This window comes from Melozone crissalis, unplaced genomic scaffold, assembly GCF_028551555.1.
Source record: "Melozone crissalis strain CALT ecotype California unplaced genomic scaffold, PUWL_Pcris_2 ptg000004l_1, whole genome shotgun sequence".
In the NCBI taxonomy this organism is placed as follows: Eukaryota; Metazoa; Chordata; class Aves; order Passeriformes; family Passerellidae; genus Melozone; species Melozone crissalis.
This window is the reverse complement of record NW_026535782.1, coordinates 36,686,076-36,712,507: the sequence shown is the minus strand read 5'-3', so window position 1 is coordinate 36,712,507 and position 26,432 is coordinate 36,686,076. Positions and strand designations below refer to the sequence as shown.

The 26,432-nt window shown below is 41.0% G+C and overlaps 1 protein-coding gene across 1 annotated transcript; it reads right to left on the bottom strand.

The window, feature by feature from the left end:
• Positions 1 to 620: 620 nt before the first annotated feature.
• METAP2 (methionyl aminopeptidase 2) lies at positions 621 to 18,473 on the bottom strand. Its single transcript, XM_054278861.1, has 11 exons — positions 18,302 to 18,473; positions 17,378 to 17,479; positions 13,944 to 14,009; positions 13,491 to 13,593; positions 8,091 to 8,252; positions 6,240 to 6,421; positions 6,061 to 6,155; positions 5,879 to 5,975; positions 5,244 to 5,347; positions 2,539 to 2,654; positions 621 to 1,413 (listed from the first exon to the last, which is right to left on the bottom strand). Exons 1-11 carry the CDS (start codon positions 18,456 to 18,458, stop codon positions 1,161 to 1,163), a joined length of 1,437 nt encoding a protein of 478 aa, XP_054134836.1. The 5' UTR covers positions 18,459 to 18,473; the 3' UTR covers positions 621 to 1,160.
• Positions 18,474 to 26,432: the final 7,959 nt, after the last annotated feature.

Below are 26,432 nucleotides of genomic sequence, written 5' to 3'. Positions count from 1 at the left end.
AACTACTGATAATTTTAATATGCAAATAATGAGGTAAAGATACAGCATTGGAAGACACATTGCATGTAGGCCTGCAGAGCCATGGGATTTAGTTTACCTTTACAAATGAGATTCAACAGTCAGATTTCACTGCAGTCAATGACTTTTTATGTCAAGGAAACATCAAATACTCCAGATTATTTTGCCTGCATGAAGTAACTCTTAAAACCCAAAACTAAATAGTTTTCCTTGTCCCCACCACGTGTGCAATCAAATGTGAACTGTAAAAGGACAGGAAATCACATGAACTTTGACTCTGTGCAAGAGGGTATGCCAATGGCAAAGATTCTGTAGGCACATACACTAAAACTGAGTTGACTTCAGCCCAAAGCTGCATCTTGATGCCACCAGCAGCAGAGACCACCAGCTGCATTAATAGAGCTGAAGTCTAAACTAAAGACTAGCACACTCAAAACCCTTACCACACACCTTTACTGTAGTTGTCACATTTTGTCCTGTAAGGTGTTGATGACTTCTTGCCCTGTATCCCAGTACTGACAAGACTATTTAAACAAGCATGAAAGGCCAAGTTTCATATGAAGGGTAAGACAAGGTCCAGTTTCAAGACAAGAAATGGCAAATCAAGTTTGCAAAATATTTAATAGAGCGGTTTCCCAGTGGACTCCTGACCAGAATCATAACCAGACTTCTAAAAATTATATATATTTTCAGATTTGAAAATTTATCTTTATTTTTTACAAAATGGATTCCAGGAAGTTTAAAAGGCAATATCATAGAGGACTGGGGCGCAGAAATCAGGTGTAGTCATTCAAAGCATTCAAGTAGGAATATGGTCATATAAATATTTGAAAAGCATCTTTTATCATAAATGTTCAGAACAAAATGTATAACTCATTCCAAACTAAAAATTGAGCTTTATAGCACGTATTTCCCTGAACAGAAAAAATAAGTAACTTTTGAAATATTTCTAAAGGCCTGAAAGCTTTTTTTCCATGGTTAGTTACAATTAGAAGACTTGCCTTAGATTAAATTCCTTCCTTTCCAAATACGGAAAGTATGAACACCGGTCCACCGTTCAAACAGACAATGCGTTGCAAATGAATTCTGGCAGAGCGTGTGCCCAGACAGCCCGGACACAAAGGTGCCGAGGTGGCTCTGAGTCAGTAGTCGTCGCCCCTGCTGACGACCTCCTTGCAGGTGGGGCGCAGCAGGATGGTGTGCTCGAACTGCGCCGTGTAGGAGCCCTTGATGTCGCACAGGGGCGGGTAGGGATCCACGATGCCCAGGTCGCACAGGTTCTTCAGCGCCATCAGGTACTTGCTCTCCCCCAGGCGATCCAGCCACCGCCGGCAGAAGGCGAGAGTACCGAAGTTTTCGTTGATAACGTTCAGCAGGTGCTTCGCTCTCGGAAGCCTTGGAGGGAGAAAACCAAACAAGAACGTGTTGGAGAATTCAGAGATATCACCGGCATGCACTCGCTACAGAAATAAAGCGCACCAACTAAGGTTAGACTGCAAGGTGTTTTCAGAGTGCCTAGATTGGGATGTCTCTCTACATCAGTCACACGTTCTCTTTAGAAAATGAAGTGCGCTCTCCTCCTGCAAATAGATATCCCTCAAAACAGACTGTGAACCTATCTGCAAGCTAAACCAAACACAGGGACAGAAATCTCTCTCTTAAAAAATAAAAGGACATTTCATTTTATAGAAAAACAGAATTCTTCCTCATTCAGAGTGGTCAGTCATCTGAACTAATTTTGGAAGAAGCTTGGTGGTTTAAAATGCTGAGTTTTCACTTCTGAAGTAAATACTCAGTAAGCTTTTTATTCATATTTCTTACAATATGCAGACATAAAAAATATATATATTTATAGATCTTCTAAAAACTAAGCTTAGTTGCAGTCAAGCAGTTCCTTTGAGATCTTTAGTCTAATTCTTCCTATCCTCTCTCACACTCCTGGTATGTGCTATGGAAAAGCATGTCTGCCTGCTACGTTTCTGACCAGAGTGGTCTTTGTTTCAGAAAATATGTTGCACTCCTACAAATGCCAAAATGCAAACCCAGTGAAATCTAAAATGAGGAATTTCTTCTTTTTACAGCTATGCACTAAAACAAAAACTCAAAACTCTCAAAATATCCATAAAATAAAACAGACGGCACAAACAGCTTAATAGATTCTGGGAACAGCAGCAAGACAAAGATTGTGACATACAACCACAGTACAGATACTGACTAAAAAAACCCACTATACATTTAATACACAGGTGAATGCACAAATATAATCTATATATTATGAATCATAAAAAAAATTATGGCAGGAAGATTGTATTCCCAAAACATATTTTCTCCATTTTCTGTTTCTTGGAAATAATTCTGTGTTATTCCACACTAACAATGAGAGTGTATTTTGTAACAATATTGCTAGTATTGCCCCTCCAATCCTTGACAGCCTTATTAATTAGTGAAGAACATGCATTGTATCAAATTTGAATCCCAAGGGCGTGGCAGCTCTATCAAAATACACCAACAAAATCCAACCTTATTGGCACATGGCCGACATCAAAGTTCTTCATGTAATGAGAGCACTCCATATCATCATGAACAACGCCTTTTCCTGTGCTACCAAAGGTTTCTATGGCATACACTTCACCTTCCTAAGGAGAGAAAAATGGAACATGGTGCAATAGGAAAATGTGACATTGTGTCATTGTGATACAACATTTCAGTACTACACTTCTGAACACGAGTCATTAAATGGGAATAGATTCAATTGTCAAATCAATGTAGAAAAAATTCAGCATGGAGATTTCACACATTAGAGTTACAACTACCATCAACTATTTACATTAGTAGCATTTTATTTCAAGTCAGAAGCATCAGCATGTCTCTAGTCACAATTTCTCCAAGTCCTTGCAGTTAAAACATTGTCAAGGCATACATCTAACACAGCTAAGAGACTACTTTTGCTACCTAGAAGTACTTCTGTGCTATTCAGGTATAAGTCCTGGGATATGTATAGTTTAGACATAGCAAATAGATGTTGATTACTGACACATACTGCCCAATTTCTGCAAGAATTTTCTGACAACAGGTGCTAGTATATACCCTTAACCTGCTCATTTTCATTCCACAAGATGAATTTCTTGAAGAAATGAAGGTGATACATATCTGCAAGGGCATTATCAAAATTCTAGGCAAGAACATACTGAAATGCCATTATACAAACTCATTTCTGCCAAGTGCATTCACACATCCTTAACAACAGGACTGTGACAGGGACTTAACAAGCCACAGCATCAAACACTGACGGACACTGTGAGTTCACTGTTTATTTTATTAAGCTGCTTTTAAAGTCACCAGCCCAGAATGAGAAGCCATATGAAAAGCAGTAACAGGCTACAAATTCAAGACAAACTTTTGAAGATGTCCCTGAATATTCAACTGACTCATTTAAAAAACTGAGTCTCAAAAAGCCCCATACAGTGCTGCCACAAGATTCACTTAAAACCCACTTTTTCTGAATAAGGATCATCAGAGGCTCTGTTAGTCACAAAAAACTCCCTGGATTGCAGTTTGATACTATAATTAGCATAGTACAGCAAGACCTTGGCTATGCTTCACATTCTTCATTGTCATCCTCACCGTACTTAACGATGTAGAATTGTGTCCTAAGTAACCTACAGAGGCTGAAGAAATTAGAAAAAGTCTTCTCCCCAAAACTAAGCCATTAACTAAGTCAAACTAAGAAGAACACACAAGTTTTTCTATGTTCCTTTTCCAATACTCTTAATCCCTTTGCACAGTCTTATAGATAAGATAATTTAAACTTTGTCTTTTTGTGCACATCATAGGTAAACAACTATGATACAAGTTTTGGGTGATGAGAGTGAGCCTACCTCAAAAAACAATCCTGTCCAGACCACACTTGTGCCTATTCAGCTCTGACAAGCCTTATCTATCCTGATAGACTTACTGGTGATCATTAGTGATGAAGCTTAGAATAAAATTAAAAGCATCTTGTCTCATCACCCATCTTTTAAATCTTATCTCATGAGAACAAGAGCTTCAGTGATGGCTAAATCTCAGGCTCCATGTTTGAATACTGCCTTCCCAACTGGTACTTTGTCACATCATGTACAGCCATTGCCCTTTCCCTGCTCCAGAACACTACCCAAACAACATCTTTGAACTAGCCTCTCACATTAACTACAAATACACTTAATTACTTTGTATCTGCAGAGAAAAACTACATTGGAAGCTTCTGAAGAAAAATACTCTAACAGTACTCACAAAAAGTTCTCCAAAACTACACTTCAGATGTATTTATCAAGAATTATCTGAGTGAGAGAAGATTTCATTACAAAAGAAACAAACATAGAGTATGAATGACCTACAAGTCATTCAGGAAAACTCTCATTTCCTGAATTCCAGTTCACCCCTAAATATGAATTCCTTTTCATGTTTCTTTTCTTTTCATGAATGTTCCTAATGCAACATTCCAACACTCCATTAATAACATATACACACAGAGAAATAAATATGTAGGAGTTTTAGTATTACTGTGGTGTCACAAACATCTTTTGTGAAAAATCCTTTCTTGGGATTTTTCTCCCTTCTGAGAAGTTGTGGCCTCAGCAACAAAATGTAAACAATGGTTATCTGCTGCTGTGGGATGCAACAGGTGGATCTGTGATTGGTCTCCTGTGGATGTTTGGATTTACTGACCACTCACGGCAGAGCTGCTCTTGCTCTCTGCAGGGACACAGATCTTTGTTATTCATTCTTTTCTATTCTTAGCTTAGCTAGCCTTCTGAGAATTTTCCTTCTATTTCTTTTTAGTATAGTCATAATGTAGTATATATATCATAACATAATAAATCAAGCCTTCTGAACATGAGGTCAACATTCTCGCCTCTCTCTTCATCCTGCAACCCTTGTGACCACTGACACACTGTGGCATTCAGATTTCAACAGTGGTGGGTTTCTTTTGGTTTGTTTTTTAAATAGCAGTGTTCCAAGGCTTCAGTTTCAGGAAGTGTTAGATACCTGAACACTCCAGGGCTAAAATGAAGAAGGCACTGAGACAGAACTACTCCTGTACAGGAGCATTACACATTACAGCACTTATTCCACTGCAATTATTCACCAGAATGACAAAAACTACAAATGAAAAGTGCACAGAAATACTGTTCTTGCAATGATACTGGGGAAATTTAACAGAAGGAATAAAGAACTCAACTTACCTCCATTCTTGTGGCTTCTCCTCCTTTCACAATGGGTACTGTTTTTCCTGCATGTATCCTATAGGGCCCAATGGAGTGTCCATTCAAATTGCGGATTGGCTTCACTTTGGAAGAGAACACGAATATTACAGGCAATTTCCTAACAAATGGTGAACCCTTTAGGGCAATTTGGTTTGTTATTCCATATTCAAAGTGTAATAGTGAGTCATCATAGTGCACAGGAACCAAACACAGAACTATCCACTATCTTGTACAAACACCAGCCAAAACACAGGCTAGTTTTGTAGGCTTTAGCAAGGCTTCATTATTAAAGAGCAGCAACTCCAACAGTAATAAAAGCTTATTAATAAAGCCAAACAGCAAGGATCAAATTATCTGTACAGTTCAAAACTGCTGTTTAGCATTCATCTTATCATCTTATCTGTTAAGAGATGCAATACTTGGGAGTATAAGCCAAGAATGTTTCTCCAAAGGAAAGGCAAGCCAGCCATAAACATGTATTTATGCAAGAACCACACCATACTTCTAGCAGAAAAGTCTTTTCAATATCTTATGTTGAAATCAGTATTTATACAAATTGATATACAGATTCACACTTCTAAAACAACTATCCCTATATGAAGAAAATAACTTGCCTTGGTATGTTTTGCCATCAATTTCAACTTCATAAGACTCCATAACTTCTTGTATGGCCTCTCCCACATCACAGAGACGTACATCTATTCCAGCACACTGCAAAGAAATGCAAATACAAATGGAAAAGAATCACAACATTTACTGAAAAAGTCTTTTTAAACTACTTACATAAGGATCATACCTTTATTCCAGTATTTGTGGCATCCTTTACAGCTTGTAATAGTCTGTCATATTTTGGATTGAATGTGACTGTAAAAGCACAGTCAATAATTCGACCTGAAATCAGCAGAAGTTAGTCAGCTTCATAGTATTTACACCGAAGAACATTCTCAAAGTTTTAATTAATAAATGAAAACTAACCACTAATATGTGTTCCAAAATCTATTTTGCAAATGTCATTGTATTGCAGGACTGTTGGATCTCCAGCATTGGGAGTGTAGTGGGCAGCACAATTATTCAGAGAACACCCCGTAGGAAATGCAAGACCTGCGTTTAAACCATTTTCCTTGATCAGCTTACGTGAGCAGTCTTCTAGTTTTTCACTGAAAGGCAGAGAGGAGGGAGAAGAAAAAAAGAAGAGGAGAGTTGTCATTAGTCTTTTTTATGATGACTTCAAATAAATCAATGCAAGAACAAAACCTCAGAAAAATATTAAAGCAAATGTTTTTACACCAAATCAAACTATTTATATGCTAAGTAGACAGACAACCCTAGGCTGAAAAACATAGGCACAACACAACAATCTTCAGCTCTTTGTGTTGTTTCCTCTACCCTTTCTTGGGCAAAAATGAGTCCTTCTCTATTGTTTTTAATTTAAGTTTAAAATATTTACCCTTACAAGGTACATTTAACCAATTCTTCCTGAACAGCAGATGTTAGACAACCAAAGTTTAGGCAAATTAAATGCATTCTTTATAATTACTGTGATTTAAAAAGTGATGGGAAAAAGGAGGTAAAGCCTCTTATTTATTAAAAAACTGATTATAAAAGGACTTTTTTTTAAAAAACTGAGTGGTAACTATGATAAAATAAAACCTTGTGAGACTAGCCTTTGTTTTTTGGTTTTGTCTAATCTCAAGATGCTAGCTACTGCAAATCCACAAATACACATCCAACGGTGCATTCTCCTTCAGTGTCAGTGAATGAGGTAAACTGCAGCTCACTGCAGTGCACCAAACTCTGATTTTAAGAAAGCCAGAGAAATATGAAAAAAGAGAGCATATTTTAATCAGCAAGGCCCCACAGGGTACTTTAGCAAGAACAGTCATGTTTTGAAAAAATGTGTGCTTAGAACAGCCAAACTATAATTCACTAAAACAGATTTGTTTCACCCAGACCAGTGAGCTGCCTTTCTTCTACTTTCCCTCATGGCATATTATGTCTTTCTGTTATCCTTGCACAGTTACCTTGGGGATCAGCTCTCATTAGCTTTCTTACTATCCTACTCTTGTCAGCACAGTCCTCAGTCACACCAGGCTGAAAGCACCTGATTTTGGAAGCTAAACTGTTCGGGATCAGTGCAGTGCTTGGACAGTAGACATTCAATCTAGATAAACTGAAGGACAGAAAAAGTAATAGTTGGAAGAGTCACAAAAATCAGTCCAGGCTAATTCTTTCTTTAAACTTAATCAAATTCACATTCATCCGAATCCATTTGCTCAGTTATTTCTTACTAACTGAGAATAATAAAAACCCCCACTGTGCTTCCACCAGAAACAGCAGTCAGTCAAAGAAGACTAAACATAGTCCAAACCTTCCTGCCCTGGACTGATTACACAGCCATGCTGGTTTTATGCCTCCTCTCCTTGCCCAGTCCCCAGCACAGACTGCACCTCACTGTCCACATGCCATTTCATGACAATTCTGGCAAGCAGCAGCAGTGCTGCTATTGCTGCTTCTCCCAGCACTGCTGCAGAGTAGCAAAGGCACTGAAAACTAAATGAAGCACATAATCAAAGTACATGAACATCATGGAAAGCTTAGTTTAAAATTCAGTATAATCCCAGGCCCTGTAAAGCTGCATAAGCTAAAAATGCAAGAAGAAGCTTAAAGGAAATTATTGGCAATGGTGGTTGTGTACTTCAAACACAAATCTCCTCAACATTCAATACGCAGTGAATTAAGCACACAAAACTGAGACTAAATCTCTCCCTCTCTGGAAAATGAAGAAAAATCTACAGCACAGGTCTTCTAGAAGATGTGTGTCCTTACCAGATTTCTATCATTGTCATTCCAGGTTTTATCCAGCTCATAACATATTTCCTCACTTGTCTGTGTGCCTCTGCAGCCTCCCGAAAATCATTCCAGATTTCCTCACTGGCTTGGTCTAGTGCTTTCTTCTCTTCACTAGTTGTTCTCCAAGCAGCAGTTCGCCTTGAAAACAAAGGAAATGTTTTAAACAAGTTACTGTAATCACAGCAGTCATTACAACTTCTGTCTAAAGCCTGCCAAGTGTTTATTAACCAGTCAGGTCTACATTCCCCTGTGTAAGAAAAGATCCTGATTTATACAATTTTCAGAATAAAGGAAGCCTATTAAAAAAAAAAAAAAAAAAAAATCTATCAGTACCACAGACTAGCAGCTGTGCAAGGCAATAACATCCTACCAAAGGCCCAGACAAGCAGGGTGCTTGAAGGATGCCCAAGTTTTCCAAGACACAGAACAGGTGTACAAAATTCATATTAATACCTGCAATTCCACCTTAAGTTTAGCAGGGCAAAAAACTGCATCAGGCTCTACTCATGCAAAAAGTTTATTTTTTTAACAATCTTATTCATTCAGACAGCATTGTTCCTGTACAGAGATGAACCTCAGCACTGTAGTGTGGCTGCTTGGCCCAGAAACTGCTGCTGACACAGACAATAAGCATCTTCAAAATTTAAGAGCTTGCAGTTCCAGTATTATTTTCAGTCACGCTCAGAATATTTAAGTAATAACACCTAACACAGTGCATGGTAAGTATGACACATGCCAGAATGTTACTTTCTAAATGGGCTGGATGGTGAATTAACATTTGTTATGGGAGAGCACCACTCATTGTGGCTCTTTGGTAGGCTCATAGAACAAAGACAGAAATAGTTTTTAATATAGGATTAAGGGTAAGATTAGCTTTGAATATATTTTGTATTATGCAAAAATCCAATGTGACTAAGGTTCCATGAAAGCAAACAAACAAAAACATAATTAAAGTACTCCAATAACTGTCAGAACTTAGCTAGAAGACTACTCTGACTACAAAGTAGAGATAACCCTTCAAATGGTGAAGCTGTAGCCACACAATAGTGCAAAAAACCCTAGTGATGACTCAAAGAACTCTGTACATGTTATGCCAGACAAAAAGTACTAGAACAATACACTGCTACACACGCTAGCAGGTGGGTCTTCAAAGAAAATGGGTGGTGGACAAAGATGCTGAAATACACTGATTTTCAAATTTAGAAATTAATGCAAATGAGTTGATTCCAAGCAAACAACTGAGTACACAGAGTGTAAAGGATTAGCTTTTGAAATCCGAAGGTGTAGCTTTTTACCTGTTTCACAGACACGTATCTTAGCTCCACTCTGAGTTTCCCTTACAGCCAAGAAACTGGTACAAGTGAACCAAGGGACTATGCCCTTGAGTTTTGCTGCATTTTGAACTAAGAATATATACTTACATACAGATTTATAAGTATATATATTTATACTGAGTATTTCAGTATAATAGTTGAAAAGATAAAGGAGGATAACAGGCTATTCCATTAATCTTTCTCAGGATGATCAGAGGACACAAAATATTTTGGGACCCTTTTGCTTGTTTCTATTGAATCTTCTGCTTCTTTTCAGATCAAAGTGTAAAGCAGAAATCCCACATTTACCTTTCTGAGCAGTTTTCTTGCTCCAGTAGCAAGCATCACACATACTACTCCTACAATTTGCCTCAATCCAGCAAATACCAAGAAAAGAAAGCAACGTGCTGTAAAACCTGGACTCCTGCACTGCCACTAGAAAACTGGACTCCTGCCAGCACAGTAGTCACTGAAAATGGAAAAGGTGCACTGCAGAAAAACACTGGGGACAGAGACTCAAAGATCCTTTCAGACTGTTCTGGATTCCAGCAGCGAACACCCCTTGGTAGCAAGAATTGCTGACAGAGTCTGGGCAGCTGTTCTGCCATCTGTCACAGACTGGAGTGCAACTCCAGCAAACTGGCAGGAAGCCATCCTCACTCTGTCTTACTGTATTTCAGCATATTGTCACTTCACACAAGTCAGCCGGGGGACAGAACTGCCTCTACATGTAAAAACACTGCAGCAGACCCAAAGCATTGTGCTGAAAAAGCTGCACTACTGCCACCTGGGAGCTCAGCAAGGGAGGAACAAGAACTTCTGCTAGGGCTGAAGCACTTCAGGACACATGAAAAATCAGTTGGTCAGATGAAGGCCTCATGCCAAACACAAGTCCTCCCACAGGTACATGAGCTAACACAGGTACCTGAGCTAACAAGCTTTTTTTCCCCCTAATGTGCTGCCTGCCACATGTCAGCTGAAGAAATTCAACTCTTGCTCCAAACCATTTGGTCCAGCTTTTTACTCCAGTTCACAGCCTGCAGTTTTCACCAGTACAAATCTTTACAGAACCACACTGTAATTTAGATTATAGTGATCAAAGAAATCCAGAAAAGCATTTCCTCAGACTATCTTCCCCCAGATGATGCAGTCATGCTGGAGGGAAGGGATGCCATCCAGAGGGACCACTCCAAGGTTGAGAGGTGGACCTGTGTGACCCTCATGACGTTCAACAAGGCCAAGTGCAAGGTTCTGCGCCCTGTCCTGGCTCAGGACAATCCCCTCACAAACACAGGCTGGGTGAAGAATGGATTGAGAGCAGCTCTGAGGAGAAGGATTTGGGGATGTTGGTGGATAAGAAGCTCCACATGGCCAAGCAATGTGCACTGACAGCCCAGAAAGCCAAATCACACACTGGGTTGCATCAAAAGCACCGTGGCCAGCAGGTCAAGGAAGGTGATTCTACCCCTCTACTGTGACCCCACCTGGAGTATTACATTCAGCTCTGGGGCCCCCAAGATAAGAAAGATGTGGAGCTGTTTCAGTGGGTGCAGAGAAGGGCCATGAAAATGATCATGGCTGTAAGCATCCTGTGAAGACAGGCTGAGAATAGCTGGGGCCCTGCAGCCTGGAGAAGAGAAAGCTCTGGGGAGACCTCAGAGCACCTTCCAGAGCCTGAAAGGGAGAGCTTTTTCCAAGGTCATAGAGTGACAAGACAAGGGGCAATGGCTATAAACTGAAAGATGGTAGGTTTGGATTAGAAGCTAGGAAGAATTCATTTACTGTGAGGGTGTTAAGGCACTGGAACAGGCTGCCCAGAGAAACTGTGGAAGGTGTCCCTGCCTATGGCAGGGGGGATGGAACTAGCTCATCCTCAAGGTACATTCCCAAGCAAACCAGTCAGAGACTCTGTAACAGCAAAGAGGCAGAAACAAGTAGGCAGGGTCAAGAATTCCTGAATTCTATTTTAACAGAATTGGTGTATCATGAAATATTGCTTATTAATTTTCTGCCCTCCTGGTTGTATCATTTCAAATTCCCACATCTGCAAGAAAAAACACAAGCTTCAAAAAACCCAAAACAACCTCCCCCCCACCAAACAACTGGAGATATAAAAATGCTAAACCTGTTAGTCTCTTGTCTATGGAAGCATTGATTATCTGCTATTATTTTTAGGCTGAAATTTGAATGACGCCCACTTCTAGCTGAACTTCTCACACAAAATACACAATTGTGGGTTGATGAGAGGTAACTTTAGAAAGCACATGACATTAACAGTTAAGAATAGAAGTGCAACTCTTAAAAAAATCAAAGGCAAAACCCTACTGACCTCAGCATGAATAAGACATGGCACAAAAATGCTCCACCAATACATAAAATGAAGGAATTACTCAGAATATGAAATGTCCTGGCATTAATGTCAGCTACTAATTTAAGTAGTGGCTTATATTAGCAAATACTAAAGTAGCATAGGAAGATTTGAATATTTAAATTAGGAAGAAAACTAAGCACATATTTGCTTAAGCACATTACATGAGGAAACTATTTCAGGTTCTTTAGAAGCATATATTCTTCCTCCATAGCAGAACATCAGGTCCAGAAAAGACACCCCACTTAAATCCTGTTATGAAAGGAGGTTTGTTTTTATGGCTTTTGACCTTTTTCTTTTCAATAAAGGGTAGTTAAACCAGAGAAAATATTTTAATCTTCAACAGCTGAATATGTATTAGAGGTGCAAAAAGAGTGTGTTATTTGTTAATAAACTATGTACATGATGAAGTTGTTTATTATCTAGTTTTCTAGTTTAAATCATATTCTTATGAACGTGGCCCAGGTTAAACACTTAACTCTTAAACATTAAAGAATCACTCCTGGATCAGCCTGCCAGAACTACCCTGTGCAAGCACTTCATTAGCATGCTGATGAAATGCTGCTCTTGGAAATTGTGTTCAAACTAAAATAATGAAAAAGAAGAAGCTTCCTTGAAAGCTTTTCATAAAAATGAAACCATATTATCTGAACACAATTTCTAGGGGGTACTGGAAGCATTACCTCTCTTACTTATTTTACTTACATTCCATGAGAAATAGGCATTGATTTTAAATAACCAATAGAAACAACATTCCAGAGTACTTTTATTCTGAAGTAAAAGTCACTGAAATCTAGACAATGCTTTCAGACATACAAATATCTACCTACTCTCTCCCTTTGGTTTAAACTATTTTTTCAGAGCTTTGATTCAATATTTCCTGGGAAGTCTAAAATTTCAGTAATACCTGGTCTTTTCATTCAAGTTTGCATACAATTCAAGGTAATTCTGTGCCATGCATCCTCTGTTTCCCCCAGGTAAAATGTGACCTTCCACAACACTTCACATAGGAAAAAAAATCAGGAAAACTCATTCAAGTTGCTATGTCTTCGTTTCTAACAATGCACAAAGAAACAGTAGTCTCCTGTAAAAACATAAGGGTGCAGATCTCTGTTCCAGTGAGCCACTGGAAGCTGTTGGTTGTTTAGTGCAATTGCACGTTATTCCCACATTACTATGAGTTACAACAACAGGTGAGGTTACAATAACTGCACCTTAATTCCAAGAGAGAGAAGCAAAGTACAGAATATACCATGTAGGCTTTTAAATTAAATGGACAGATTGATATGTCTCTACCAAAAAGTAAGTAGCAGAAAGTTGGCATCTCAATGGCCACAAAACTGCTGCATAATAGTGTCTCACCTCCCTGAATTTTAAACCCTCACTCACTTCTAATTCAGACAAAGTTTTTCTTACAAGCTGCCTGCTGAAAGTCTGTCAGCACCATGGGTCTCAAGGGCCTCCTGCCTCACAGCAATTCTGCTCATACTGGCTGCACCTTAATTAAAAGGGTAGGGAAAGACAAACATTTCTGGCCTGAAGACCGGTATTCAATGAGTTCCTTGATAATCCAGTTAAAGAAAAAAAGGGCAAACGCCAAAGTACATTACTCATTTTGTCCATTTAGTTGCACATTAATATTTTTTTCAGCACATCAAAATGAAAGCATTTCTTCCTTAAGCTTAAAACACTCACCCATCTTGTGTTGGTGGATATTCACATTCTTCTCCCTTTGGGAACACATTGCTGGGAAACAGATCACAAATTGGAATAGAAGGTGGATCTGTCTGGACCTTAGCTGTTGAGTACAAGGAAGTGTTACACGTGGGACTCTGGAAATACTAACCCTCTCATTTCAACCATAAAAGTTAAACTGCAGAAGTTATTGAAGATCCCCTTAACTGGAATCTGGGCTTCTACCAAGACAACATTGTATCACAATGCCCTCATATGACTTCATTTAGCCAATGCTGGAGGCCAATGAATGCCCTCAATGGCATTCAGGGACACCAGAAAGAAGATAACTTGCCAGACTTAGCCTAAAAACACAAACTGCACCCTTCAATTTGTTTCAGCTGCAAGACCAGCACTTGCACACACATAATACCAAAGATTCACATAGTCTGTATTTTTGTGCTTGATACCTACGTCCTTTCTTCTTTTTCTTCTTCTTCTTCTTTTTCCCAGTTGCTCCATCTCCTTCACCATCTCCATCTATAGGAAAGAAAGTGCTCAGCTGAACACAAAATAATCTTAAAAGAATCAATGTTTGAATAGAACACAACAACATCTGGACTATCTGGAAACACTTCTCTTGCAGCAGAATTTAATGGATTAAAAGACAACATCCAGAAGCTGCCACCAAACCATCAGCATTTTCAGTCCCTACACCAAACACAGACCTAAGAAAATAGTTTTGAAAGTTGACAACAAACATATCACCAAACAGAGGAAAAAAGAGAGCTCAGGTAAAGTGTTTTCAGAAAGTCCTACCTCATATTCCTCTGCTCTCAATTCAGGCAAACAGATGCATGGAATTGTTAAAGGACACTGTATTAGACACAAGAGCTAACAAAAAGCTAGAAACTACTGCTTCCACCCCATCTTCTGATCAGCTACAAGAACTTACTGCATCTGGAAAGGTAAAGACCCCAGAGAAGTAAAGATGGCAGCACTCTAGGCCAGGGTAAATTTAATCTTGAGAAAACAGGAAAGGTCACAAACACCACTCTCAGCAAAAGCACTGAATGTGTGAGGTAAAAGGTGGTCAAACACTGGAACAGCCTTCCTAGAGAGGTGAAGATGCCCCATCCCTGCAAACAGTCAGGGTCAGGCTGAAGGGAGCTTTGGACTACGTGATCTGCCTGAAGATCACTGCAGGGCCTTGGACCAGAGGACCTTTAAAGGTGCCTCCTACCCAACACATTCTATGAATCCATACCAGTGGGAGGTTTCCAGGGAGCACAGCAGGTAAGCACCAAGAATCAGCCACATCTGGGAGGTAACAACAACCCTGCAGACTTCACATTTGGCAACATCTAATCCCACTTACTTCATACTCAGTACTTCAGGTGCCATCAGCTACCTAGACCTTCTGGTGCTAACCACAAATTCTTTTCAAAGTAGACAAGTACTACTCATCTACATATAGAACATTTTCAACTACAGCAAGAAGTAAAATTAAAAGAACTTTTAGAATCAAGTCAGAGCATTCCATTTTGAGTCTATTTATCCAGAAGCTTGTACTTAAAAACCAAACCAAAACACTGACCAGCTGCTCCAGTCACTAGATTTCAAGCCTCTCATGATGGGCAATATCATCAGCAATTCTATGCCATGGTGAGTGCTGGAATTCTGCAGCTGGGGCAAATTTCAGTGGTGTCACTCCTGCCCCTTCCCACCTCATTTTGGCTCAAATTAAAGTATTTTAATTTAAGTTTCTGTAACAAATTGCAAATATAAATACTTTGTATCTATAACATGGTCCCAACCTACAGGATTCTTCATCAATCTGTATCTCATAGGCAACCAAAAATCCTTACCAGTGCATATAAATTTCTTTAAAATGTGATAACTTTGTCACATTTGTCCTGACCTTGAGCAATGCCCAAACCATTCATAAAGAAATTAATTAGGCATACTCCAGTTCATTCACCAAGAGATTTCTGGATTATTTTTTCAAAGGCTAGGCCTAAACTGAAGAGAAAAAAAACCCCAGCATTTCTTAAATATTGCTGCTGTTGGTATCTGGGTATTGTAGCTCTTTCATACATCACTGCACGTGAAACTGCCAACTGTGAGCCAAAGCAGCCCTGCCTATGCTTTCATGTCCTTGAGGGCTGCTGCAGACTAACTGTGCTGCCAGAAACAGAACTACTGCATCTACCAACACTGTTTGTCTTCAGCTTACTTAGCTGCTAAGCAAAAGAAACTGTCACCAGAAAAGCAATTTCAGGTCTTTGTGAAACAGAATTCCAACCTTATATCATTTTGGTATAGCCATTTAATAACTTAGCACGGTATTATGCAAAAATGTTACATATCAGCATATTTTAACATGGCCAGGGAAATCCAAAGAGCACTTGCTAATCTCCCCTAGAGTTCAAAAGTTAGTCTCCTTTTTGAGGCCACCCAGTTACAGGCTTATCAAGAGGAAAAAAATAAAAGGCAAAAGGGAGTAGGTCTTTTATTGACTTTAATCTAATGCAGCATGTCTTATAAAAACAATTCTGAAACTACACAATTAAGATGGCAAATAGTGACAACCAGTACAGGCAAGAACACAGCTGTCTTCAAAACACTTCAATTAGTTATCATTTTCCTGCAAAAGTATCAGTTTTACTAAAAACACATCCAAGTCTAATATGAGGGAAAAAGAGAGATTATTAATTCAGTCATAGCATCACTTCATTGTTTTATGCTTTCTAATACTGTAACACAATTACTAATACTGTAAAGAGGCTAGGAGAGCACAGCATTTGATCTGCAACCAGCATTGTTATTTCTCCCAAGACAGAACTTTAACTATTCTCATGATTTCAAAGATTTCTTTCCATTGTATACAGTTTTCACCATCCTCCTCAATACTTCTTCCTGAAGTTGCAATGATGGCAAAGCACATATTGCATTCAACTCCACAAAACAAGCCATAAGAACAGATTTCTGTGCAAGGTACCTGCACTAGACTTGATGCTGCAGATTGGTAATGGTCAAAGATAAATTTGTTACTTAATATGTCTCAGCACTCTGATTGAATTTTTTAAAACTTCCATTCCCAATTCATTAAAATGACATTCTGGAAGGACAAATTCCAGCAAGTGAACTAAGAAGATGTCTAAGCAGACTGCTCAAAGTGTTGAGCCAACTTTATATGCTAATTCAGAAAAATGAAACTAAATTACCACTTTAAGAAATGTGCCTTCTGAACATCCATTTCTGTTGAGAACCATCCATCAAACCAAAGGAAATACAGCCCTTTAACTGGATCTCCCTACAGAAAAGATGGACTTGGTCTGGATTTCAGCAGAGACACTTTCAAGGTTCTGGCTTAGAAAATCAGCTACACAGCACAAGCAACATCCAAAGTGTGTGTCTTGCTTATGTATTAATTTCCCCCCAAATTCAATTTTAATGAAAAATTATAATTACAGATGAGCAGGTTTCAAGTCACTGGTAAAGACTGTAAAACCTATTAATTAAAATGTTCCCTTGAAATTTTCTCTGTATGTTTTAAGCCAAGAATATGAGACATAATTTGGGACATAAATGTCTACTGGCTGTGGTAATGCAAGTGAGAATGATTTATAGCTTACCTTATCTCAAACTAAACATTCCCCTTCAGCAGGTAGATCCTTGAAAACACAAACTTTAACAAAGCCTGTATTGCTGTTACTTTTATATGTACACCTGTGTGACAGCAAAACCATTGACAAAAAGCAGAAATTATAGATAGTTGCATCTCACCTCTCTAAAAACAAACTCAAACAAAATCAAACCAAGACATCTGTAAACATGCTGTTAAAAGGGAGTTCTGGAAGAAGCTGAAACTGGAAATTTTAAGAGAAAATATAAGTTATACTTGCCATCATCATCATCATCTTTTTCTTTCTCCTCCAGGGCTTGCTTGTCCAATTGTTTTGCTACATCATCAAGAGCACCTTCCATTTCTTTATCAGTTTCTTGTCCTGTTTGTAAAGTTAAAGTATGACTTACTGTAAAACATTAGCTCCGTGTTAGTAACCAACAGCCCCCAAAGCTTTATAAAAACTTTATGTTGTACTCAGCCCACAGACACCTGAGCATCCAATGCCTTTTTGTGTCTTAAAGCAGCCCCAAAGTGTAAGGCTGTAGAACAGCACAGCGTCAGGTGCTGTTAATGAAACCTGCATATAAAGGTAGATTAGCCTGACACTTCCGATTACTTTTTTCTGCCACGGTAACTAATTCTTCTTCCCATAGCAGCAGCCTGCTCTGGTGAGAAAATATGGGCGTGAGGTAGATAATTATAAACGCACAGCACGATCATGGCTAACTGATGGCCTGCTAAAACAAACCCAAACCATCGCGCCTTTACACTATTTGCCCAGACTTGCTCCAGCTCTCCCCGAGAACTTGGGAGGGGTGCAGAGCCTCCATCAGGCGGGATGACTTTTGCAGCGGCAGCCCTACACCTTTCTCCCCTCGGGGCAGAGGAGAGGGCGAGGGAAGCGGTGCCTTCTCTTGCGCACACCGGAGCGGGGAGGACGCCCGGCCGCAGCCGACCGACAGCAGCATGCTCCGGGCACCGGCAGCCCCTCCGAGCCGCGGGGATCCCCCTCAGCCCACACCGCTGCCAGGGGCCGGGACAGCGGCGTCGGCGGCATCCGCACGCCGGGACCCCTGAGCCCGCCGGGACCCCCGAGCCCCCCGCGGCCGCGCAGAGCCGCGCCCGCTTCCCGGTGTGCGGCCGAGGCCCCTCACGCCGCCCAGCCCGTCAGCGCGGGGTCGCGGCGCGGCCCGGCTCCTACCCGCAGGGCCCGCTCTGCCCTTCTTCTTCTTCTTGCGCTTCTTCTTGGCGCCATCGTCGGCGCCGAGCCCGGCCGCGCCGTCCCTGTCCTCGGGCTCGGGGGGCAGCTCGCCGTTCAGGTGCTGCTCCCGCTCCTCTGCCCGCCCCACGCCCGCCATGTCGCCGCGGCCGCGCCGCCTCGCGCGCACGGAGCGAGCCGGGGAGAGCGGCGGGGCCGGCGCCACGCTCTGTGGTGCGCGCGGGGCACGCCGGGACGGCGGAGGACTCGGCCGGGAGGGCGGCAGGCACTCCGCCGCGCACGCGCGCCGCCGCCGGGGTGCGCGCGCGGGCCCGTGAGGGGGAGGCGGGGGCGGGGCCGGGGCCGGCTGCGCGGAGCGATAAAAAATGGAAAAGAGAAATCTCATAAAAACAGCCCTTTCTTTCCCTCAGGAGGAACAGCAGCTACGGTCCCCTACAGCACGTAAGAGTGTTAGGCTTTTACATTTGAGGGCACTGAGGAAATGTGACTAACGCGAGAGATAACTGGTGTACAGAATGAAAATAATACAAGGGGGAAAAAAATCACTTGTTCCAAGTCACATAGAGCAAAAAAGGGAAGACTCTAATGCATGATAAGGACACTGCCTTGTCCCATTTCCACTACTCTATAGAAAACCAAGGCAAAATGCCAAATTTGCCGGCATCCACTAATGAAGTATTAAATCAGCCCAGTCCTTAAAATTAATTTACTGAGTTTATACTTTTCACAGGTTTCCTGCTAGTATAACCATGCTGGCTGAAAAATACTTTTCCTGCTTGCTATACTTGAACATAGCATGGTATAATATAGTGCCATTATAATTTATAACATATAAAGGTTAAAAACAGGCCTGGTGTTGCATAGCTATGTTTTAAAATGCTTCTGCAGGCAGGCCTTTGCTTGGGAGAGCTGGTAATGCCTGGTTCCTCACTGAGGTATAAATTCTGCCCCCTTGGCCCCACCCAGGCTGGCTGGTTCCATCTGCCCCTTCCCTGGCTCATACCCATGGGCATCTCCTCACTCCTGACCTGATACAATTCCCAGCAAGAACAGAGCTCAATAGGACTGAACTAATGCTGTAGTACTGACCAAAGGCCATCCTGCTCCAGCAAGTGTCATGGCAGCATGATTTCCATGCACTCCTTTCACACTGACAATGGATGACACGACAGCATGTGCACTAATGCTGCCTACAGCACTCTGGACTTATTGCTTTCCATTCTAGTCTTCTAATTAGGTAGAAGCAGAATCTACAGAGCTGGTTTGGATTGGGGTTTTATTGTGGATGGTGGCAGGAGAAAGGGGGGAGCATCAATGACCAAGTTCCCTGAATTCTCCATTTTGAGTCATCTTACATCTTCCTGTTGTGTGTTTATTGTAGTTGGGCTCTGTAATGGTCCCAGGATATCTGACAGCAGTGATTTTGTGGTTTGCTTTAGTCCATTAGTCTCTCATACATCAGACTGCTCTGCCCCTTACTCTGACCCCTGTAGTGCCTTTGAAAGCTTGAAAAAGAGTGATTGTGCTGCTGTTCCATTCGACCTGGTGTGTGCCATAACAGATTTTGTTGACTCTGGAAGTGAAGTGACAGGTAAAGGAGTCCATAAAGTCTGCAGAAGCCCAGGGAAGACAGAAGGGGACATATTGGAGACAGATAAAGTAAGAATACATCTCATGCAGAAGCTGCAAACATGAGATCTGGAAATGCATCAGAGGAGATAAAATCACAAGCAGAATAAATGTTTCTGTGGTCAGCTGAACTAACAAAGGCAGCTTTCTCAGAGCATTATTTCTTTCCATCCCAGAATGGACTCTGGCACCATTCACAGTCACTGTGATACCCCAACAGAGAGGGAGAGATGGCTGGTGCCACATGGCTCAGCAGTTTGGCCTGTCTCTGTTTAGGTGGGGACATTTCTTTGAGCTGCTCTTGTTTACTCAGCTGATGATTTTTGGAAAGTGTGTCTAAGTGTCATTATGTTTGGGCATGTTATTCCACCAGTTTTGTGTGAAAGTGAACCTTCACATAAACCTCCTTTCTTTAAAAGAGTAGGCTGAAAATAAATTGTAGAGTGGTGTCACACTTAACACAGAATGAAATAAAATCCAGCAGAGTGAAAGCAAGCTGTGAGTGAGCTAGAAACAGCAGGATTAACCCAGTGTCTCTACAGTTTGAGATGGTGTTATGGGACCCAGGCTGTGCTCATCAGGCCCTCAGGGGAGAGGGCACAGAGCAAAGTTAAGCATTTTCCAGGTTATGCTGCTTCCAGACCCAGAATTAGCACCATATATAAGAGAATATGGATGACTAAGAGGGGAATATCATGATAACCAATGTGCAAAAATAGGAATGCTCTGTAAAAAAAATTGCAAAGTGAGAGTAAGAAGCTGGCCTGACTGCACTGGCAAAGCAAACATTAATGTGAGCAGGCTCACAGCTGGTTCCACATTCCCCATCTGGCTGCTTTAAGAGGGTCTATGCTCATGGATGCAGAGGGTGACATACACCTTGTAGAATGCCCTTACCAGCTCAGAGTTTTTTGTCCTTGTTTTGTTATTGCCAGTCAGCTGTTCCTAGCGTTTCATCCACATTATATTAATGGATTCTATTTTCCCCAGTTGCATGCTGTACTAGACAGCATGATAAGGGGAAAGTACTGGCCAGGCTGTAGGCCAGGAGAGACCTGTGAGCACCATTTTGAGCTGGAGGTTTTTGTTTTCTCACTATTTGTTTTTCTTAACCAGCCTCCCAGACAAAGGCAGGCGGTGGCTGGGGAATTAAGGGAAGGGCTGAATGCAGTCCAAAGCATTCAGCAGGATTTGAAACACTTTTCTGAAAGACAACACAAAGAGACACCTCCTCTTGTTTTTCTTCTAAGGAGACTGCTCCAATTGCACTATTTTCCAAGCAAACACAGTTATGATCTTCAGCAAAAGACTTTTTTCTCAGGGCATGTTGTGTTTTCTTTCGTGTTTTGTTTTCAAATCGTATGTAAGTGTCAAGAAATGGCATGGAATGGAGGGGGGAGCTGTCTGCCAGCTGTGGTTTAATCCTGGAAGGAGGGTGTGGAAGGACAGCTAGGGAGTAAGTGGCCTGTATCAGCCCCCAGAAGAGTTGAGCAGTGGGATGTTATATTTGTTTCTGTTTGTATTTCTGGGACTGATGCCATTATTTATGTGTTTATGACACTTTAATACTCTTTTTCCTAGCTGAGGGCCAAAACTCATATCCTTACTCAGCTGTAAAAATTCACTGAAGTCAGTGGGAAATTTTTTTTGACCAGAGGTTTAATACTAGGCCTAAATGCTGGAAGTAGACAAGGAAATGTTTCCTGCATGACAGCAAATATGTCTTATGGACTCTAGAAGGAAAGATGTTCCTTGTCACCCATTGCTGAGGACAAAGGATTCTTGTACTTCCTCAGCCATCTCTAAAATTTTCTTATGACCTAGATGAAGTAGCGAGATCAACATGGCAAAACCAGACAAAAAATTCACATTTAACTCTGTTCACTGTGGTCTTCTTTCCATGTTCCTTAGTGATTGGGTTTTTTCCTTTTCTTCTTTTTGCTGAACACCAGTTAGATTACAGCCTGTCAGCTGTAACCCAAATGTACTGCCTTGCCTCAGCTGGTGTCCCAACATCTGTGTCCCTGGGAGGACAGGTTTCAAGGGATGTATGAGTGCTTCTGAAAAGAAGCAAATTTCTCCTCTCTGAGTGGTGAAAGTCACCGTGAGAGGCACAGTCTGCTGTGTGTGCACTCAGACTGGGACAGAGCAAATGCTCCTCAGTTTGCATCAATGGAGGCATGCTGTGAAATGTGAAAGTAAGTCAGCTTTAGAGCTTACTTTTCAAATTGCTTTTAAACTACAAGATTCATGTGAACAAAACAAGTCAGTGCCTCAGGAAGACTCCTGAAGTTTCTGTGGCAAGGAGCTATTGCATTAGGCAGGAATGCAGAAAGTAGAAATACATTAGGACATGCTGCAGTGAGCATCTCCCTGACAGCACATCTCTGTGCCTGTGCCTGGTATTGGTAAGGGATGAAAGGCTACAGAGACCCTGCTGTTTTAAAATAATTTTTGGGGTATTTATGATGGAGTCATAAAAATTATTTTTTATAAGAAAAGCATCTTTCTTGATTGACTAACTGAGCCATAACTGCAGATGGAAGCAGTCTTCTTTTTCAGATAACAAACTGAGACATTGTATAGCCTCAGAAATAATTGTAGGTCATATCTCCTGAAAACCCTAATTTAGAGTGGTATGAACCTAAATTATCAGGAAGTTATATTTTGAATTTGACATTGTAATCAATTTTATATAATTTAATACACCAATGTATTAATGTATTCTTATTCACACAGTGAAGGTTCTTTTCTTGTCTGAAGAAAATTTTCAAGACCTCACCCAGAAAGTAATTTAGTGTGAAAAACACTAACAATTTCTTTTCCACAGCCTGCTGATGTAACAGCTTTCCTCTGGGTTCGCTGCTCCACCCCTTCTGCATTCTGGGGAGTAATGGAAATGATGTTTACAGCTGCAGTGCTGGAGGCAGTTCCTGTGTATTTCTTTCACCAGATATTTTCTTTTATGTCCAGGATAGTCTTCTATTTCACCTTCACACCTCCTCCAGTCTTAAATTGGAAACAGTCATTCATTTTGCTGTAGATGAAAACTAGAATGAAGGAGAAAGGCAAGAAAGCAGAACTGTTCTTGTATTTCACTGTAGCTCTTCCCCCTGGCTTTACTGCTAGGTAAGGGTGTGACACCATTAGTGGTGGGAGCAAGGAACTTACTTTTCCAAGGAAAGCACAAAACTTACCCCCAAGGTAGATGTGGCCAGGACAGAGCAGGAGAGACAGGGGCAGCACAGGGCTGGGGCTGGCACTCTGCCATGGAGTGTGAGCAGAGAGAAGTGGGAAGGTGACAGTGTCCTACATCTAACCTGCCTCCTTGAGCTGTGATACCTACTGTTCATTTCTGCTGTCAGCATTTCAGGAGTCTAATATATTTAATTTAAAAACTCTGAACAGTTAGTTATATAATGCCACAGAACAGCTTTGTTCTGTTGTTTTGGCTTGGACTGAACAAGAGCATATTGCTGGGTGCAGAGCTCTGTGGATTTCATGAAATTCATGTCTGCTGACTAATGTACTGGGAGCCAGTGTTCACAGCATTCCTCTGGGGTGTGACTTCCAGGGTAACTGGGTTTTAAGTTCAGATCTCATCACATTTGCTTTAAACTGATATGTTTGTTCCAAGGACAAACCTTGTTTTGCTGAACTTGCTTCGGAATTTCAGAAATTTACTCTAGATTCTTTCAGTGTATGAACTTATTTGTATGCATTCAGAGAGTGAAGGAAGCTACCATTGAAACTGGAAAGGGTAACTGTATGGTCACAGCAAAGCTTGTTTGTGTTTAGAGGCTTGAAGACTAAGCCTTTTCTTTGTATTTTAGATTTTAGAACTCAAAAAAATTATTAAGAAATTTTCCACATTGTCAGGCCTCTAATTATAATAAATATGGCCCTCTCAAAACCACAGAAAATCACAGTTTCCAAACTGAGAAAAAAAAAAAAAGCCCAACAGAAAATAGGATAGACAGAATGAGTAGCTGCTGGAGAAAACGTTTTTAGACACCCAAAGTTTTATTACATCAAAAAGTTCTTTGCATGTGACATCTAAGAAAGGAAAATTTTAGATTTATTTGGTTATCATTCTCTGGAGCAAGAGTAAATAATTTAACATAGGAGAGGAGAAATCAATAACCATGTTAAATTACATTGTATTGCACTTCAGCAGGGATGCTGGTTTGGCACTGGCTGCACCAAATCTCCTGATGCTGCTCTGCACAGGTGTTTCTAAGCTTGGTCTAGCAGTGTCTTCCTTGGGAGGAAATGTGGCTCAGTCTCAGCTATGTAGGGGCACTCTGCCAGCCTGGTCACACACGACTGTGGCAGCAGAGATAACCAGTCTGCTTTCTGGGCTTTTTAACTGGGACTGCTCTCATTGAATAATACAGCTGTTTTTTTCTCCTCAGCCCAGTTCAAGGCAGGAGTGTCATCTGTACAGAGGAGCATACTGAAAGGCATGAAGATGCTTTCTTAAAGAGTGATACAACTAGAAAATAAAAATATCCAGTTCTATGATGTGTCCCTGTGTAAAACCACTCTGATTGGCTCAAGCCCAACATCTTTGGTCCCACAGGTAGATGAGCCCTCGCCACTGAACATATGGAGTAAGTCCCTGGCTGCCAGCGTATTGCAGGAGCTTGGACAGAAATTGCAGCTCCTTGCTGGGTATGAGACTGGTAACATGCTAACCTGTTGCTGGAGAGAGCCCAGTGAGGGCATTGATTACCATAATTAGCCCCAGAAGTCACTAATGTACAAAAGCGTGGAACCAGGTGAAGCCACCTCTCAGAGGAGGTTGGAAGTGGTGCTCTTGAATCCAAATGTAGAGTGTGAAATCAATGCCATCAGAAGAGAGCAATGCAAGAAAAGCTGTGCTTTACCAGCCTGCGCTGCAAAGGAAAGAAGCAAACCTGAGACAGCACCAAACATGTGCTCAGAAGTAAAGGTAAGGTCATGCTGTGCAAATGTGCTGTGTTGAAATGTTTGGCTTCCAAAGGGTAGAAAGCACTTTCTGTTAAGTCTACACTCTCAGCTGGCTGCTTAATCCAACATGCTCCACTTTACAGCTTGTTGTACTGCAGTTCTCTGCATAGCAGTGTTTTAGGACATGATGAAATAACTTTGCAGCTGAAGCAAGAGGTACAAACACTTAGGAGAACAAAGCCAGTGAAACTGGGCAATGTTTCAAAGCGTTTATCAAAGCATTTTTAGTCTCCTCTTTCAAGGTGAGTGATAGAGTCATAACATATTGCGCCAGCAAAAATATTTGCATCCAGAGCATTTCATTCAGCAAGTGTAAGTGATCCTCAGTGCAGAACCACAGGTTGGGGTCAAGCCCATTCTAGCTCTCTAAGTGCTACTGTAGTCTTCCTCTTAAAAAAAAAAACAAACCCAAAAAAACCCCAAAAGCACCTTTGGGTTTGTGTTTTTGAAAGCAGACTCGCCCTTTAATATATGATCTAAGCACTGCAATCTGTTTTCTTCCTGTCTAGCTCCTGCTGTGCAAATTGATGCCAGTCAGGCACCCATCACAATCAGCTTCTCACTCTCATCCAGCATCTGGGAAGAAAGAGGTAAGGGTTATATGGCTCTTAGCAGAGGTGGTTAGAATTATGCAATACCTGAATAGCTATCCTGAATGTCTGATTTAACTGAAGTATGGATTAGCATAAGGGAGAAATTGTCAACCAATAATTCTCCTTGATTTTTGGACATAATTTTTTTTAAAATATCCAGTCTTTCTCTGATTATCTCTGATCATCTGCCAACAAGGTTTTCTACATAGCCATTGCAGATCCACTACTCTTTGCTAGTAGAATACAGGGTGTCTAACTGCTTTCAGGTATTATATTAAGCCTTTTCCTACTGGAAATCATCTGATCACATATATTTGACATAATCCCACTTTTGCTCTGAATGAGGGAACTAATGGACTAACTAAAAAGTTCTTCACAAGGCATTATATCTTAGTTTAGTTCTGCCTAAAACATGGACCGACGATCTGAGGGAAGAACTGCTTACTCTGCACTGATCTCTTGATTTCTTTAAGGACATTGCCATGTGAAAAAAAAAAGAAAAAGCCTTTGTTCATTTTCTTCTTAATGCTGGCCATGAAGTTGGTCAGGTGCCACTGGAGCTGCAGAACTGAAATTCCTCGGCTGGTGAAGGTTAAGAGTGCTGCAGAGACATCCAGCATCCTAGCATGGAGGATTACTCCATAACCAAATAAACGGGCACTGAATGAAACGGTGCCATCTCTTCTGTTGTTTGCTGAAAATGGGGCGTCCACTTTTTTCTGGCTGTAACAAATCATTTCTGAAATGCTCTGGTGTAGAGTTGCATGCTCTTGGTGTCTCTGAGCTATTAAGTTTGCAAGAGTATTGATTCCACCCTTAGCTCCTGTGCTCACAGACAGCCTCTTGCTCCTCTGTGTCAGCGATCTCAGGATTGTGCACACTTCTTTTCAGCACTCTGC

Coding starts and splice junctions, on each gene's coding strand:
- METAP2 (XM_054278861.1), bottom strand. CDS start 18,458: ATGGCGGGCGTGGGGCGGGCAGAGGAGCGGGAGCAGCACCTGAACGGC. Junction 5,976..6,060: donor CCACAAATACTGGAATAAAG/GTATGATCCTTA, acceptor ATTTCTTTGCAG/TGTGCTGGAATAGATGTACG. Junction 2,655..5,243: donor GAGAAGCCACAAGAATGGAG/GTAAGTTGAGTT, acceptor TTCTCTCCTTAG/GAAGGTGAAGTGTATGCCAT.